Raw genomic sequence first — 18,365 nt, forward strand, 5'->3', positions numbered from 1 at the left:
TTTTCCACAGTTTGTTGTGATTCACATATTCAAAGGCTTTGGCATAGTCAATAAAGCAGAAGTAGATGTTTTTCTGGAACTCTTTTGCTTTTTTGATGATCCAACAGATGTTGGCAATTTGATCTCTGGTTCCTCTGCCTTTTCTAAATCCAGCTTGAACATCTGGAAGTTCTCAGTTCACGTACTGTTAAAGCCTGGCTTGGAGAATTTTAAGCATTATTTTGCTAGCATGTGAGATGAGTGCGATTGTGTGGTAGTTTGAACATTCTTTGGCATTTCCTTTCTTTGGGATTGGAATGAAAACTAACCTTTTCCAGTCCCGTGGCCACTGCTGAGATTTCCAAATTTGCTGGCATATTGAGTGCAGCACTTTCACAGCATCATCATGAGCATCTGTAATTCCATCACTTCCACTAGCTTTGTTCATAGTGATGCTTCCTAAGGCTCAATTGACTTTACATTGCAGGAAGTCTGGCTCTAGGTGAATGATCACATGATTGCAGTTATCTGGGTCTTGAAGATCTTTTTTGTACAGTTCTTCTGTGTATTCTTGCCACCTCTTCTTAGTATCTTCTGCTTCTGTTAGGTTCATACCATTTCTGTCCTTTATTGTGCCCATCTTTGCATGAAATGTTCCCTTGGTATCTCTAATTTTCTTGAAGAAATTTCTAGTCCTTCCCATTCTATTGTTTTCCTCTGTTTCCTTGCATTGATCACTAAGGAAGTCTTTCTTCTCTCTCCTTGCTATTCTTTGGAACTCTGCATTCAAATGGGTATATATTTCCTTTTCTCCTTTGCCTTTCACTTCTCTTTTCTCAGCTATTTGTAAGGCCTCCTCAGACAACCATTTTGCCTTTTTGCATTGTGATATAAAACATATCATAGTTGATATAAAACCTTATAACATAGTTTATATAAAAGCTTAAAATATTCTTACCCACCTAAGAGTACCACAATCAATTCTCAACTCTTCAAAGATCCATTATACAGCATATAGGATATCTGGAACCTTCCAGCATATTTGGCATTGTCCCTATTGGCCTTTTATGTTTCAACTTATCTGCTCCAAAGTGCCATCTATCGTTATATATAAGAGAAAATAAGACCCAAAGGCTTTAAGTAATTTGCTATATTTCATTCACTCAAATGTTATCAAGTAATAACAGCTTTCTTTTATCCAGCTCCTACCATGCAGCAGGCACTATGCTAAGTGCTTTGCAGCATAAAAAATGTAATATTCACAACCACCCACTGAAGCCATTATCCTCTTCTACCAATTAGGAAACTGAAACTCAGAAAACCTTTTTAAGAGAAAGATTTGAAAGGCTGAACCAAAGAAATAAATAATAAGCCAGCTCATTTGGTCACTTGTTAGATACTTTGGTAGATTGTGTCATGGGGGAATATGAAGTCAAAGAAATGTTTTTGCAGAGTCAGTGGATTCCTCTTTGATGTTGGTGTATGAATATATTAGAGCCTTCAGATGACATTTATATGGAACCTGTGTTGAAAGTTTTCTAAGACTGGGGCTCTTTGAAAGGCTTCTCTGAGATTAATGTATTTCTACCACACTTAGGGTAAATCAAGTGATAAAGTTCATATCCTAAAACAATTCCTAACGACCCCACTGGAACTAAGGTTCAAGTTGCAGTTGCTACATACCATTTCTTTCTTTTTTTAAATTATTTTTTATTGGAGTATAGTTGTTTTACAATGTTATGTTAGTTTCTACTCTACTGCAAAGTGGATCAGCCATACATGTACATATATCCCCTCCATTTTGGACTTCCTTCCCATTCAGGTTCCCACAGTGCATTAAGTAGAGTTCCCTGACCTACACAGGAGGTTCTCATTAGTTGTCTATTTTATACTTAGTATAAGTAGTATATATGTCAGTCCCAATCTCCCAATTCCTCTCACTCATTTCCCCTTTCCCCCTTGGTATCTATACATTTTTTCTCTACGTCTGTGTCTCTGTTTGGGCTTTGCAAATAAGATCATTATACCATTTTTCTAGATTCCTCATGTAAATGATATTATATAATATTTACTTTTTTCTTTCTGACTTCGCTCTGTATGAACACTCTAGGTCCATCCATGCCTCTACAAATGACCCAATTTCATTCCTTTTTCTGGCTGACTAATATTCCATTGCATTCCATTGTATGTAGTTACATACCTGTCTCTAGAGGTACACTGTAGCTGGGCAGGCTCCGTCCTGCGGGTGTTTCAGCCACAGCAGTGACAGAGAACACTGAGCCACAGGGCAAGCCCCGCAGGATGCAGGACTCTCCGGTGCTGCTGCACCGGTGCAGCCCTTTCTCTCCCTGGGCAGTCACCGTGTAAGTGGCCTCATCATTAGTGGATTGCCAGCGCACATTAATCATGGAAAAGTCATCCTTTGAAATGTTTTTGATTTCAGGACTGCAAGGAGCTAAGAGATTTTAGATTATGAACTGAAACAGAGTCAAGAAATATCACACGTGGCATTTGGTCTAAAACTTGTTTTCTCCCCTAAATGAGATGATTACTTTCAACCATACCTTGTGCTCAGGCCAAATTCCTAGGGCCTTTGTGTGGAAACCTTGCTGACATTGACAGATGGTATTAGATTCCCATAGTGTTGGTGAGAGAGTCATTTCCTAGACAGGTTGATAGAAAATCTAGGGGTCCCCAAGGAGAGAGGGGTCTCCAAATGAAAGAAATAGCCTACAAGTGTCAGACATTTTTATCTCTCTTAAGCGGCAGGAAGAAACAAACTAGCAATATTTTTTTCCTTCTCTATACAAATTTAAAGAGAGGTTTCTCTTAAAATACTGTGTTGCCATAATGACACCTGGTTTCGCCTGAAGTTAGCTATTCTTGAGCCTAGAGATAACCAATGCCTTTTTCTTATGAAAATGTTTGTCTTAAGCCATGCTAATGTACTACTCCTTTACCCCAAACTCTGTCTCCAAGTCGGTTCAGCCTCTTGGCCCAGAACCTACTTGACAAACCAGTATGTTATACTCGGATATTGTTCCCCTAATCTATGTAAATAAAACTATTTGTATGGTGGTCTGCCCTTCTTTAAGATTCAAGTTAATTATTTTATGGCCCAAGATAAACCATTTGGTGCCAAGATTATCCCAAAATACATCTTATGGGTGAGGGGCCTGGTGCTATTCTAAATTATAAGACATTCCTTTCTTTCATTAACAGACTGCTAGTGACTATATAACATCCAACTGAAGACTAGCAAGGGGGTACTCTTTCTGCCCCCTTCTGATGCCTATGTCAGAAGCTTTCTCTATCTCCTTTATACTTTAATAAAACTTTATTACACAAAAGCTCTGAGCGATAAAGCCTCGTCTCTGGCCCCAGATTAAATTCTTCTCCTCCGGGGGCCAAAAATCCCGGTGTATTCGCGTGATTCAACAACAACCTTTCATTGGGTTAATTGGAAAATGTTAAGGAGCCATTTGAACTCCAAAAGCAAAAGTAATTAAGACAAACATTTGCACCTTCATGGTGTGACTATAGGCAGGTGCCCCAAAGCTGCTGCTGCTGCTGCTAAGTTGCTTCAGTCGTGTCCGACTCTGTGCAGTCCCATAGACGGCAGCCCACCAGGCTCCTCTGCCCATGGGATTTTCCAGGCAAGAGTACTAGAGTGGGTTGCCATTGCCTTCTCCGGCCCCAAAGCTAGGAGGATGTGAATGGCTGAGGTAATCACCAGCCAATCTTTCCACTCTCCCCAGGGTTTCCTGTTTCTTGCTGTCCTCTTTCCCTCTTCCACCTTCTCTTCTGCCTCTCCTTAGTAAGAGGGGCTCTCAGGATCCCTACCAAGAGTCATTAGTGGCAGTTAACCTTTTTTACCGTACTTGCTGAATGCCTTTCCTGAGGGACATAGAGGTGAGCCATCCAGACGTCGGTGAACAAAATCCTTGTTGTATCATACCTGTGGTTATGAATTGGGAAGTACATGACGTATTGCTGCCCCGGACTTCGCTGAAGGAATACACCGTGATGTTGTACTTGGTGTCACACTCTAGAGCAGAAAGCGTGCAAGCTGGAGCCGTGTCATTACACTCAACCACATTAAACCCATCCACAGCCTTTGTTTCATAAAGTTCGGCACCTCGGACGGGAGACCAAACAATCTCGACTCTGTCACTGGACACCAGCACAGGGTTAATGTCACTAGGACAACAGGGAGCTGCAAGCAGGAGTAGAGAGAAGGACGTCAGTACAGGAGCCATGCTGTCAGAGGGGCATTGAGTCCCGGCGTCTCCGTGCCCAGGAGTCTCTGCAGTCACTGTAAGAATCTCCTACAGGTCTGCCCAACAGTGATCCTGGCCTGACACCCACTACATACAGGATAGCTTCTCTCTGCATGACATTCAAGGTTATAATAAGCTCTACCCTGTCGACACATCCAGCTGCTCCCCACACCCCCTGCCTCACCTGACTCCTTAATTCTCCACCCAACGTGCATGTTTTTTCCCGTGTTTCAGAGACTGTGTCCCCTCTACTGGAATGTGGGACCCTTCTCCTGCCTGACAAAATCATATTTAGTCTAACTTCTAGATCCTATCAGTCTTTCCAGACTCTAAACTAGATAAAACTAAGGGGTGGAGGAGAGGAGGAAGCCTTGCATTAGTACATTTTAGAAGAGCCCTACATTACCTCATGGACAAATTGTGACAAATGTCTAACTCATATGGGGTTTCTCTGGAATGCTCTTGCTCCACCGACTTTCCATTCATCCTTAAAGATCCAGTTCAAAACCATTCTCTCTGGAAGGCCCTTGAGACCTTATTGATGGCCTCTGATTCCAAATTCCAAAGGCACCAATTATTTGATTCCCTCATCCGGATAAAAATGTATGTAATCCAGCTATAATTGTTATTTATATAGTTGTATTACTGTATTCTTATTTGTACATATAGTTAATTTTAAGTCTCTCACTTTATTCATTCTTTAAAAATCGAGCATCTCCCATATGCCAGTCACACTATGATAAACATTCAGGATGAAAAGATGAATGAGCTATAACCCCCACCCTGTAGAAGGCCCAAGTCTAGTGCAGGAGAACAATAGTAACAGCAATAAAGCTGCTAATAAAAATATTTGCACTGGACTTTTCTTATGTATAAAGACCCTTTCACATTCATGTACTCCTGATTATTTGTCCCATTTTGCAGTCGTGGATACTAAGGGACTTAACAAGGTAGACATCATTATTTCCACTTTACAAATGAGTTAGTGGTCAAGTTAGGACTTAAGCCCAGGTGTCCTACTCCAGAACTTTCTACACCATGAGGCATCTTTGCCATTGCACCTCTGTCCTCTGGGCTTAGAGAAAGAGTGAACTCTGAGACCTAAGGTTTGCCTCCCCTTCAGCATCCAGAACAGGGATGAACAATGAGTAGATCTGGATGGAGGGTTCAATTTTTCAGAGCAAGCTTGAACAGCAACAATCTTTCCTTTCTTCTTACTCCTAAACCTTGGATTCTTGTTAAGGTTGAGTCCACTTAGTCCAAATTCCCCAGGAAAGAACGTGAAAGAAGAGATTCACTTTCCATTCTTGGACTTAGAATGACTCCCAAATAGTCGAAGTCAAGGAGTGCAATGAGTGGTCCATTCTGCTACTGAATTTAGTGAACTCAGAACTCCCTTTACAAGCATCAAGCGCAACTCACCTGTGGTATAGTTAAACACATCACCCAAAGGACTCTGCCCTGCCTTATTATAGGCAAAAACACTAATAAAATAAGTGAAGCCACACTCAGATAAGAAATTGCACTGGGTGAGGGAAGTGTTGCAATGTACTTCCAAGCCATCATCACTCTTCACGAAGGCCACATAGTAATCACCCAGATCTACATTGGACCAAGCTACGGACAGGTGGCCAGGAGGATCTTCTTGGATCGCCACTCTTCCAGGTGCACAAGCAACTAGGAAATGATAAATAAAAAGGAGTCTGAGAGTACTACAAGAGATTTTCTTTGTGGCTTTGCATAGTAGCTGTTCACTAAATGTTAGTTCACATTCTCAAAACACACAAATATTTCTAAATTGAAGTGTAGACTCCCACATATGTATGTCTTTATCTCTTTGATAAGAATGAAAGAGGGCAGATATCTAAACACATATTCCAAACTATAGACATTCCCTGTTTATCTTAAAGAATAGCTCCTACCAGGCCTAGGTCTGTGAAACATGATGTAAATAAGGGGCCGCACAGCTAGAGTTGTGATCAAACTGGATCTTAGAATATTTACAACTTTACAAATGCAAAAGAAAATAGACTGATTAGTGAAAGATCTGGAAGAGGAAACAGGCCTCTTAATTTTCAAAGTGCTTTTTCCAATGCACAAGATCTCGTTTCACTATCAACATTATTCAGACTCATCAGAATGTTCAACTCTATGCTTTCATTTAGAGTAGGCTTTCGCTTTCATTTGTTCTAGAGCATTCTGGAACATTGTCATGTAATTATTTGTTTCCCTAAGGTCAGCCACTTGGGCTTGCCAGTCCCCCAGTGATCTCGCTCCTGTTTACTTACCGGTTTTCAAAGTCACTGCTGAAGTCGATCTGCTAGATCCGGCATCATTACTTGCTGAAACTGAAATCAGGTACTTGGTTCCACACTGGAGAGAGTAGATGATGCAGGAACTGAAAGTTGTACTGCAGCTCAGCCTAGAAGAGTCACTCAAAGCCATCACGGTATAGTTGAAAGCTCCTTCTGTCGGTGCCCACGAAACAGATGCCTTCAGAGCACCACTATCAAAAGAGACTTGAATGTTTGCAGGAGTACCTGGACCTACATTTTTGAGAAACAATTGATATTTTGCAGTAGACTCGAGAACCCAAGTAAGATTTGGCTAGCAATATTGTGGAGCTTGGAGGATGAAGTACTCCAGTAACAGGATAATTGCAAGTGTACAAAGCATGAAACTGGGATTCAGGGTACCTGAGAACTGGTAATACATCCACCATTGACTATGCAAACTTGTAACTAGCTATGACTTTGCCAGGTTATTTAATCTTTCTGTTATTTATTTTTTTAATGTGTAAAATTGATCTAATATCAATTTAGCACATATAAGTGCTGAATAAACATATTCTGAGTTTTTTGCAATTAATTTATTTGGCTATGCCAGGTCTTAGCTGTGGTGTGTGGGATCTAGTTCCCTGACTGGGGATCAAACCTGGCCCCCCTGCATTGGGAACATGGAGTCTTAGCCACTGGACCACCAGGGAAGTCTCAATCAACATATTTTGAATATGTGAATGAGTAAACACACAATCTGATAAGTGATTGAAGTAATTAAATGAAATTATAAATACGACAGGCTAGGAGAGCCAAGTGGGTATGTCATTAAAATGTAGATAAAGCATTCTATTATAGATTGATAAAGTTAGATTAGCTTCAGCAGCATTTCTTCTTTACTTTTGATACATGCTAAGACATGTAAGAGCCTTTAGGTATCTGCTGTTAAAAGAAAAGCAGACTTCCTTTCATTCTAAACCAAAGGGAAGGAAGGAAAGTGTCAAGTGTGATGGCCACACAGGAAGTCAGTTTTTATTGTCTCCAAAACAATTTCCTCTACGTTCTTAAAAGTAGGCCTTCCTTTCCTCAGGGTCGTCCTCTTAAAAAAAAAAGCTTGAGGAGTGTTCTCCTGGGCTGGGAAGGAGAAAAGTTGGCCTCAGTTCTCTGGAATCTGTGCTATAATAAGGCCCACCTCACAGACCTTCAGTTCAGTTCAGTTGCTCAGTCATGCCCAACTCTTTGCAACCCCATGGACTGCAGCACGCCAGGCCTCCCTGTCCATCACCAACTCCTGGAGTTTACTCAGGCTCATGTCCATTGAGTCAGTAATGCCATCCAACCATCTCATCCACAAACCTTAGAGAACAGCTTATGTGCAGAGACTAGCACCCTTCAGACACATATGGTGGGGTCGGGGGTGTGGGATTAAACAGGAAAGGCTCTGTGTGAGGAAACTGGGACTCAGCTCATCCTCTGCAAGGCAGATACGAGCCATGTTTCTCCTGTAGACCATCTTGACAGGCCCCTTCTTCTGCTATACAGTCAACTCATCTGCAGAGGCAGATCTACTCTGGGATAATGCTGGGCCCAAGGCTGGTAGTGGTCATCTGCGGTATTTCTGGACAATCTGATTTTCCCATGTGGGGCATGGGAAGCACCAAAAAGACATGTGTCTAAGTCTTCATCCCTAGTACTCCAGAATGTGATCTCATTTGGAAATAAGTTCCTAGCAAATGTAATCAGTTGAGATCATTAGGTTGATCCTACCCAATATGACTGATAACCTTATAAGAGAAATTTTGGGATGTCCTTGGTGGTCCAGTGGTTGAGAGTCCACCTGCCAATGTGAGGGGAAACAGGTTTGATCTCTGGACTGGGGAGACTCCACATGCTGTGGGGCAACTAAGCCTGAGCGCCACAACTACTGAAACCCGTGTGCTCTAGAGCCCGTGCTCCACAATAAGAGAAGCCATTGCAATGAGAAAGAGCCCACACTCTGTAAAAAACAATAGCCCCCACTTGCCACAACTGAAAAAAAAAGCCTGCATGAAGCAACAAAGACCCAGAGCAACCAAAAATAAATAAATAATTTTTTTTTAAAGATAAAATCTGGACACAGACATACACATACAGGGAGAATGCCATGTGAACACAAAGACAACCATCTACAAGCCAAGGAGAATGGCCTGAACATACCATTTCCTCACAGTCCTCAGAAGGAACCAATCCTACCAATTCCTTGATTTCAGACTCCTATGCACTCCAGAGCCATGAGATAATTAACTTCTGTATCACCTAGTTTGTGGTATTTTGTTGTGGCAGCCCTAGCAAACTAACACAGAGTCTAAGTCTAAAGTCTCTAAAACTTTTTAAAACATAGGGAAACAAGTGAAGAGGAAGGCTTTGAGAGACCAGTCACCTTTAGGAGATGGCTCTCCCTGTTCCCCAGCCTGATGTAGATGCTCCCCTGTGCCACCCCGTGCCTGTTAGTTAGTGTTAGTCACTCAGTCATGTCCGACTCTCTGCGACCCCATGGACTACAGCCCACCAATCACCTCTATCCATGGAATTTCCCAGGCAAGAAAACTGAAGAGTGGGTTGTCATTCCCTTCTCAAGGGAATCTTCTCAACCCAGGGGTCGAACCCAGGTCTTCTGCATTTCAGGCAGATTCTTTACCATCTGAGCCAACCAGGGAAGCCCCCCTGTGCCTGTGCATCTTTCCATCAAAGAACCTGTTACCCAGAAATGTAACCATTGATTTACACATTGGCCCTTCCTGGGACACAATCAATTCTTCGGGTGTAGAAATCATGCCTTATTTGATTTTGTATGTTTATCAGCTAACGATGCCCAGCATATAGCAGGCCCTCAATAAATGTCTGTGGAAGGAAAGAATGAGTGAATGCCTTGGAAGAGGCCCAGGGAGACAGGTTTATCATAGATATCCTAACTCACCAGGCCCATCATGAATCACCTTAGGGTCACCTTGTTATAATTCCTCCCTAGAGAAGTATTATAAAAGGCAAACCCTTCTCCCTACATTTCAGCCTTGGCTTATAGACAAGGCAACTTTCACTGCCCCCCAAACTTAGGCACTGTTGGAGAGAACATTTCTGTTTTCTTTCCGCCTTTTCCTTGGACATCCTCAAGAGATGAAAGAGTTAATCTGATTGGTGAGTCTGGCATCTATTAGGCTTCATTGTGGACTTCCCTAGTGGCTCAGTGATAAAAGAATCCATCTGTCAATGCAGGAAATGAGGGTTCAATCCCTGGGTTGGGAAGATCCCCTAGAGGAGGAAACAGCAACTCACTCTAGTATTCTTGCCTGGGAAGTCCCATGGACAGTAGTGTTCTTGCCTGGGAAGTCCAATGGACAGAGGAGATTGGATGGGCTACAGTCTATGAGGTTGCAAAAGAGTCAGACATGACTTGGAGACTCAACAACAGGCTTTATTGTCAGAGGATGGCTCACTCTGCCTCAAGAGAAGGAAAAATCTCCCCCCTTCCCTCTCTCTCCCTCTTATTCTTTAGGCTCATAGCCGCAGCTCAGTTTGGGCTTCCAGTTATCATGCAGTCGGAGGCCCTGGTTGGGTCTCCCTGGGATAGTGATGGTAAGAACACACACCGTGCTCCAGCTTCTTGGCCTACAGCTGGAGGAGAGGTAGTGGGAAGCCCCGTGTTGGCCTCAGGCCTGTGGTGATGGGAAATATGTCTGAAATATCAATTCTCACCACATCAGGAAATTTAAAATTCTCATCATAACAGGAAGTTTATTTTGCTTGCTGCTATATTTCTAGGGTAATACCACCTCAAAATTTGGACACACTCATTAAATGTCTGCTGAATAAATCCTTGTTTGGCCCAATTCTTTTTGTCTATACTCTTGGTCTAAACCTAGGAAGGGACGAGAGGTAACTGGACAACCTAACAAGAATTGTTTCCTGCTGTGTGATATTGAACATGTATGCTGAATCAGCTACGGGGCGGTGGGGGTGAGGCAGACATGGGGTTACCACGCTCTGTGTACTCTGAGCAGCATTTCTTTACACATGCAGAGAGCATTGAAACTACTTGGGGGGAACTGCCAACGCACTATAAATAAGCTCATAAAAAGTTTAAATATCTGCTGCCAGCTGCTCTGTACTTATCACTTATCGCTGCTCTCAGTGGCTGCAGTGCACAGCCCTTCTCATTAATCAAAAAGGAGAATGTCTGGAGCTGAGCTGAGAAGTCCTTACTTGTTCTCTGATTGCAGGTGGAGTCATCCCCAGGGGTTCCATTGGCATTCCATGCATAGGCCTTTATGGTGTAGAGAGTCCCGGAGTCTAAACTGGTGAATGTCAAGGAGGTGTTGGTGGTATTCTCTTTCCATATTCTACCCAAGCCATTAGCTTGCATAATGGACACAGAGAATCCAATGGCCATATATACAGCTTCCCAGTGCACAAGAATAGAGTCTGAACTTGGAGAGCTTACTTGTAGAATAGGTGCCGCCAGTACTGCAAAGACAAAAACATGTCCATTTGCATTACGAAAGTGCGATCAAGGATAATTCAAATTTAGGAACAGAAAATTTGAGCTTGATTATCCATATTATGAAAAAATTATTTGCTTTGCAATAGGATTCATGTCAGAGTTGTTATAATTGTTATTTAAATGTGTATTAATTCCAGATGACTCAGCAGATGACTCAGAGTGGCAGGTGGTGCTAGTGGTAGAGAACCTGCCTGCCAACGCAGGAGACATAAGAGACGGAGGTTCAATCCCTGGGTTGGAAAGATCTCCTGGAGGAGGATATGGCAACCCACTCCAGTATTCTTGTGTGGAAAATCCCATGGACAGAGGATCCTGGCAGGCTACAGTCCACAGGGTCACAAAGAGTCAGACACGACTGAAGCGACTTAGCACCCACATACAGCAGAGGAATGAGAACAGAAATTCTAATATTAGGCATACCTTCAACTGGAAGTTGGTAACAAATTAGATAAAACCTCTTAATCATAAAATAAATTAATAAAAGAAATGACAATTTATACTGTTTTAATGTGCACACAACCTTTCAGAAGTATGCCAAGGTATAACTTCATCAAACCAATGTAAGTCATGCTGATGACAAACTTGAACTGGTTTTATTTAAAATAAGTCGAAGGACAGCAAAATCACATCTACATGTTTATCATACCCCATGGTCTTCAAAGATAACCGAGGTTAAAAACAGAAATCCCTTTTTCAGAGATTTTAAGCAGGGATGCTTTTAACAATGCCCAAAAATGGGTTTTATTTTCCAAAGCATCTGGAATTTAAATACCACCGCCTCCACAGTTATTTGAATTAAAAAAAAAAGTGTCACTTGGTGGCTTTCACTTCTGGGCCCTGAATCATCAGCACTCACAAGACAAAGAATTACATCATGCATTTGCAGCCTCAGTACGATTGATTTCAGGTCACAAGCAATTGCTCAGTAGAGGATGAGCATCCAGCTACCTGTCTTTGCCTGTTTTGGAGGTGATGCTTGGCTTCTCCCCGCAGGACTGATGGATCTGACGGTGATCTGGTACAAGGTTGCAGCTTTCAGGCCAGTCACAGTGCCCGGGGAATTGGCCACCATGGTCTCAATGACAGTGTTCCCGTCTTTGGCCGTGAGGAGGTAACTGGTGGCCCCTGGCACTGTAGCCCATTCCACAGTGATACTGTTGCTGATTTTTGAATAAGCCTGATCAATAGTGGGTATTTCGGGAGCTAAAAGAAAATTTGAAGATGTACATTAGTTAGAGTACCTATAAGGATTACTTCTTTCATCATTTTACTCTTCAAACTAAGTCATTCTCATGCCATCCTTCAGACATAAACTTTGCCCTTATTTTCCTGATCAAGAAAAAAAAAAGAAAGATGGGGGGAAAAAAAAAAAGAGGGTAAAGCTACTACTTTTCAGAAGAGAGTCAGAAAGCTCAAAGTTCCCATTCAGGAATGGGATTTCAAAGAAGTTTTTCCCAGTTGCTTCTTTTTGTACTTTTAAAACAGTTAAGTAAGAATGGGGAATAATTTTGAGAAAGAACTCTGAGTGGGAGGGAGAGAGTAAAGGAGGGACTTCACTCTGGAGGATTCTACTCCAACTTGTGAATCCCCAGCCTGCTTTGTCCCTAATCTTGCCTCCCTGCCCCACAACTGTGCTCCACTGCCTTCAGTGATGGTCCACCTCCATCCCCCATCCCTGCCATAGCTTTGATTTCCATTTATACATTTTGCACACTTCCCAAGTGGTATTTCACCTAATGCAAAAGGAGGGAGAATCGGGTTGTTTCATAATTGCTCCATTGTACTGTTTTAGTATTATCAGAATGTAACAATTTTCAGATTCTTCTATATAAAATATTTACAATTAAACGTTATTCTCTCCTTCTCTATCAAAATATCTGCCTCAGAATAAGAATGAGTTGCTGTGGTCCCTCCTCACCTGGACCTGGCCATGGTTTGCCAGGAGGCGATGAATGCTTATGCTATGAGTTTACACTAGGCATTCCTATACTTTGGGAATGGGGTAGGAGATACAACATGGCAATCAGATTGACTACTCTGCAAAACTCCATGGACACAAAAATGCTTTAGGTGTAGGAGGTCCAAGTGGAAGAAAAGGTCACACCAAAATTGCTGGGTTTATGTTTAATGAACTGCAATTGTGGGCTTCCCTGGTAAAGAATCTGCTTGCCAGTGCAGGAGATGCAGGTTCGATCCCTGATCCAGGAAAATCCCCTGGAGAAGAAAATGGCAACTCACTTCAGTATTCATGCCTGGGAAATCCTACGGACAGAGGAGGCTGGGGGGCTACCTTCCTTGGGGTCGCAAAAGAATCCAACACAACTTAGCAACTAAACAACAACAACAACTGCATTTGCTGGGTAAGATCACTGTATGCCAAATTCAAAACTAAAGGGCAAAACAAAACTCTAGGGCAAAGAGGAGAAGGACAAAGAGGAGAAGGAGTAAATACAGTGTGAATGTGTGATTTGCCAGTATCAACTCCCTCCAGCAGACCCCCACCTGCCAAATCGCCTTGTGCATGACACAGACAACCTTCTCTTTCTGTCCCCAAGGCCAAGAGAGCTGGCTTTGGCAGCATCTCAGAAATAACCATGCTGCAAGAATGGACAAAGAGTCCACTGTGCACTGGCCAGACATTCCTTGAACATCACCCAGGACTGTCTCCTTCACCATCAAAAGAAAACTCTGATGGCTTATATATCCTGGGGAAAAGTTGCAGGGATTCATCTTAGCCATTTGCCAGCAGAAGCTGACTCTTCAGGAAGCGCCTATGTCCCCGCCCCGCTGCAGGACAGAAAGCCCCCCAGGGGTCTCACATTCATTCCTCCTACACACTGATCCCTTTTCTGCGCCCCAGTTACTTGTCCTTGGCTAGTCCTTGGCCTTCTTTCCTCTGACTTTGTGGTATCTCTCAACCTCTGCTTCTTCCTTTGACCCCATTATTCATCTTATCTCCTGTTAGCCAGTCCTGCTCATTGCAATGGACTGATTTCCTGGACAACTGACAACCAAACCAGACGTTGTTGTGACAGTGCCTTCATGGAGTGGTTCATGAAAGGCATCTAAAAGGCTGGCATAACACGGACTATCTCCCCACAGGCCTGTCAAGGAGCCTGAGGACTCCACAAACTTTGTCCTATTGAATTAATCTGGGAGGGGCACAGTTGCCCAGCATAGTAGTACATAAAGCCAGTATCAGCAGGATGAAACACAGAGTTTCATGGCAAGAAAACAGAAAAGGATTTAGATTCCAGAATGCTAGGTTGGAGCCTTGGCTCTGCCATTTGCTTCTGTCTGTGAATGTGTACTGGAGAGGAGTATGGCAACCCACTCCAGTATTCTTGCCCGGAGAATCCCATGGACATAGGAGCCTGGCGGGCTACAGTCCACAAGGTCGCAAAGAGTCGGACACGACTGAAGCGACTGAGCACGCATGCATCAACATGTACAAGTGACTTCACCTCTTCCAGTCTCAGTTTTCTGTCTTGAATATACGGAATACTAATAATTCCTACATCTTTGAGTTTACTTTGAAATGCAAAATGTCTGCATCTTAAGATAGTAAAGATTAAGTGAAATAGTGAATGTAAGGGCACATTGAAAGGTAGGGAGGGTTAGTGTGTGTGTGTGTGTGTGTGTGTGTGTGTGTGTGTGTCTGTGTGTCTGTGTGTATGAACCAAGGCCAGCAAATTTTGGGTTTGGAAAAGCCAGGCCTCATGGTACTGCCATGGGGGTGGGGGTTGCTACCAGAGGAGGTGGGATTCTGGAGGGTCTGGGGTAGGCACAGGCTGGAGAGACAGAGTGCCTGTTTACACATGGCATCTAGAGCAGCATCTGACCAGTAATGGCAATGAGAAAAGATCAACATCACTGTACTATGTTTCCCTTAAAAGGTATGAGATTGAGTAGGACGTGTAAGTCTCCATAAATTAGCAGTGGTTCTTCACTTTTCCTTAGTTCTATATTTGGCCCACTTACTGCATTGATGAAAGAGAAAAATTTATTCCCTAGATTTGCAATCAACCAAAAGTGGAACCCTTTGAGTCTCAGCATTTGTGCATTCTACCAACTCAGAGATCTAAATTATCCCAGCTGGCCCCAGGGATCAGACACAGAAAAGTAGCTGATGCCAAGAGCCCAGAGAAAATCAAAATACACATACACACCAAATGAAACCTCCTATGCAGTATCAATAAAACACTTTGCATCTGTTGAAAAGACAGGATGAATCAGTTGACAGCATCATCAGTATCTCAGCCTGTCCCATTCCTTCTCTCAAATAGTGTGGAGAGTGGGGTTGAAAAGGGGCCCATTTTGAGGGCTCAGTGTGTCTGGGTGTTCTGGGACCCTCTAAGAGACAGCAGAGGTAGATTTCATCCATTTAAAGGCCACTTATTATTTTAAAAATTACTTCGTATATATGGCCAAATAGTTCTTCTCACAGCTTCCTAGTCAGCACTGAAGGTGTCTTAACAATAAGTAAGAATAAAGCATGGCATAATAATTTTTAAAAACCTATTTTATAAGCACAGATTTTTATGGCTCAGTCATAAATCTCTATCACATATTTTAAATGCTTTATTTATATTTCCTTTTCTGTGGAATGAACAAAATAATAAATAAAAACTGTTCTTATTTGTACTGAATTGCTAAGAGAGTTTGTGATATAATTGATATAATATGGTTTCTTCAGATAATCTAAATCTCTGAACGTAAATTTCCATTCTAGAAACCTAAATTTCTAGAACGTATGAGCCAGGAGAAACCTGTAGAGAAATAATCCTTGCCTTCAGTCATTTATTCAAGAAAAATGGTGATAAAATCTTCTAAAAGAAAGAATTTTTCTAGCTCTGGGTTATCATTATCTATATTTTATGGATGCAATATTAGAGGTATAAAATCTTTTTTATTAAAGTAGAGAATCTTGAAATTTTGATCAAAACTGCTTCTAGCTCTCTCCTCTAATTCCTTAGAAGACAAATAAGAAAACTTATATAAATTAGGCTCTTCACTATAATTTTTTTTCTTTGACTAGAATGATAATCATTGCAATATTTTACTAATGGGTAACTATGTCTGAGAAAAATCTATGACTGCATGACTCTATACAGCTCAAGATGAATATCTTATGAGGATGTATCTTTAAAGTTTGATCAATGTATTTGTCTTACCAGTTATACTCACAATATGAGTACTCAAAAAATGTTGAATATTTTTCTTGGTATAGCCTTTCTATTTTAGGGCAGTATAAGATTTAATAGTGGAAATGAAAATGAAATATGGGTAGGGTAAACTTGCATTTCAGGGAATGTTACCTGTTTTTGTTGAAGCAACCTGAAAAGAAAAGTTTAGAAAGTTAGAACTATAAAGAAAAACACCATTTGAGGAAATATAAAACCTAAATCAGAGCAGTAATACACTTAGAACAACATGCTTATACATAATGTGAGCAATCTTCCAATCCATACACAGTAGCGATTTGCACAAACTATTTCCCCAATACTAAAATCTACCAGAAAGCAATCCTAAACAGAATTGAGAGGCTGGAGGCAGATCGTATTTCTATTTCATTTTTCTTCCCGAATCTGCCTACTGATTAATTCAGTAACTGCTGACAGATTTTTTAGAAACCTTTGTCTTTAAAACATAATGATATTCTTGTTTTCTTTTACTAGTAAATGGCATTAAATTTCAAACACACAAACATATACAATCTTGGTATGGTCCCAAAGTATCTTGATTTCTATTTCTCCACCCCCAAAGCCTTTAAAAAAAGAGAAAGATATTGAATGTATCTTTTTCCCCCCTAAATAGTTGCAGATAGGTCAGAATGGTGAACTCACCATTTTAAGGCAGATAAGACTGAAGCCAACCACAGATAAAAATTTCAGCGGTGCACCAGCCATCCTGTTGGACTGAGCACTCACATGGCACACAACGAAGTGGGCAAGGTCCTCCTTTGTCTCCAGGTGGGCAGCACTTTTGGTTGCTGGGATGTGGGGCTGCAATGCTGGAAACAGACCCTGGGAAGTAGCTCCTCCCCTTCTGTGTGGAGCTGACCTGTAACTAGGGGCACCTGGAGACTGGCAGGTACAGGTATTGCAAAGGCTGAAAAAAAGAAGAGAGTGGAAATAAGCCATGCCAAGCGGGCCGCTACTGTAACTGGGTGTAGAATGCTCTCCTTTTCTATTCAAATTTTTTTCTAAATAAAAATTTAACAAAGCTGTATAGAAATTATTGACATAGTGGAATGACTATTTTAAACTTGGGGATTCTGACCAGTTTTAATTTCTTCTTTGTCACCTTTATTTGTTATTCTTTCTGTTGTTTCAATGCAAAGTGATCAGTTCTGCTGTGGGCTGGTCCTGGGGGAATTGGGGAGATGTTGTTTATGGGTACAAACTAAAAACTAGTAGAAAAATATATTTGGGGGATTTAACATGCAACATAGTGATTATATTAATAGTTAATGATATAATATTTATAAACCTCAAAGTTGCTAAGAGACCAAATTTTAACTGTTCCCAACACAAAAAAGAAATACTTATGTGATGTGATAGAGGTGTTAGATAATGCTACCGCAATAATCATACAATATGTAAATGTATCAAACTAACACTTGTACACTTCAAACTTACATCTCAAACTTGACAGTGTTATACATCAATTGTATGTTTAAAAAAAGAAAGAGAGAGACAGAAAGGAAAAGAAAGGACAGGAGCATGTCCCTACACTGAGAAAGACAGTGGGAGGTCCTTGATGAGCACATTAAATTCATTCATCGCAGCACTGCCCTGACATTCTAGTACCTGTTAGATCCAGGGCCATCTTTCTAGTTCAGACCCTTAATAATAATTGGCATTTAATCCAAGCACTATAATATTCATTCTAACAATAGACAAGGATGTAAATGAGTAATAAACATTGTTAACTGACTTGTATGAAATCATACTAGTATTAAATGATAGAGCTTGGATTAAAACTCATCAGTCTGACTCCACTTCCAACTGGGGTAAAAGGAACTGATTTTACCCTCTCTGACTTCAAGACTTATTATACATCTATAGTAATTAAGACAAGCCTAATTATAAGGATTGGTATCAACATAGATAAGTAGATCAATAGAGCAGAACAGAGTTCAAAAATAGACCAATATATATGTGACAATTGATTTTCAAAAAGGTATAAAGGCAATCTAATGGGGAAGAGTCTTTTCAACAAATGATGCTGAGGGAATTCCCTGGCAGTCCAGGGGCTTCCATTGTGGTTCATATGGTAAAAAATCTGCCT

The 18,365-nt window shown here is 41.4% G+C and overlaps 1 protein-coding gene across 1 annotated transcript in view; it reads right to left on the reverse strand.

Annotated features, from left to right (window-relative positions):
* Positions 1 to 17,147, reverse strand: part of FNDC7 (fibronectin type III domain containing 7) — a 32,111-nt gene extending 14,964 nt beyond the window's left edge. The window contains exons 1-8 of the mRNA XM_055584899.1: positions 16,919 to 17,147; positions 16,391 to 16,409; positions 12,021 to 12,275; positions 10,775 to 11,035; positions 6,548 to 6,805; positions 5,682 to 5,936; positions 3,938 to 4,195; positions 2,180 to 2,434 (exon numbers count right to left, since the gene is read on the reverse strand). Coding sequence (XP_055440874.1) covers positions 2,180 to 2,434; positions 3,938 to 4,195; positions 5,682 to 5,936; positions 6,548 to 6,805; positions 10,775 to 11,035; positions 12,021 to 12,275; positions 16,391 to 16,409; positions 16,919 to 16,981 — 1,624 coding nt within the window. The 5' untranslated portion in view covers positions 16,982 to 17,147. The remainder of the gene's footprint in view (positions 1 to 2,179; positions 2,435 to 3,937; positions 4,196 to 5,681; positions 5,937 to 6,547; positions 6,806 to 10,774; positions 11,036 to 12,020; positions 12,276 to 16,390; positions 16,410 to 16,918) is intronic.
* Between the last annotated feature and the right edge of the window lie 1,218 nt (positions 17,148 to 18,365).

This window comes from Bubalus kerabau, chromosome 6 (genome assembly GCF_029407905.1).
Source record: "Bubalus kerabau isolate K-KA32 ecotype Philippines breed swamp buffalo chromosome 6, PCC_UOA_SB_1v2, whole genome shotgun sequence".
NCBI lineage: Eukaryota > Metazoa > Chordata > Mammalia > Artiodactyla > Bovidae > Bubalus > Bubalus kerabau.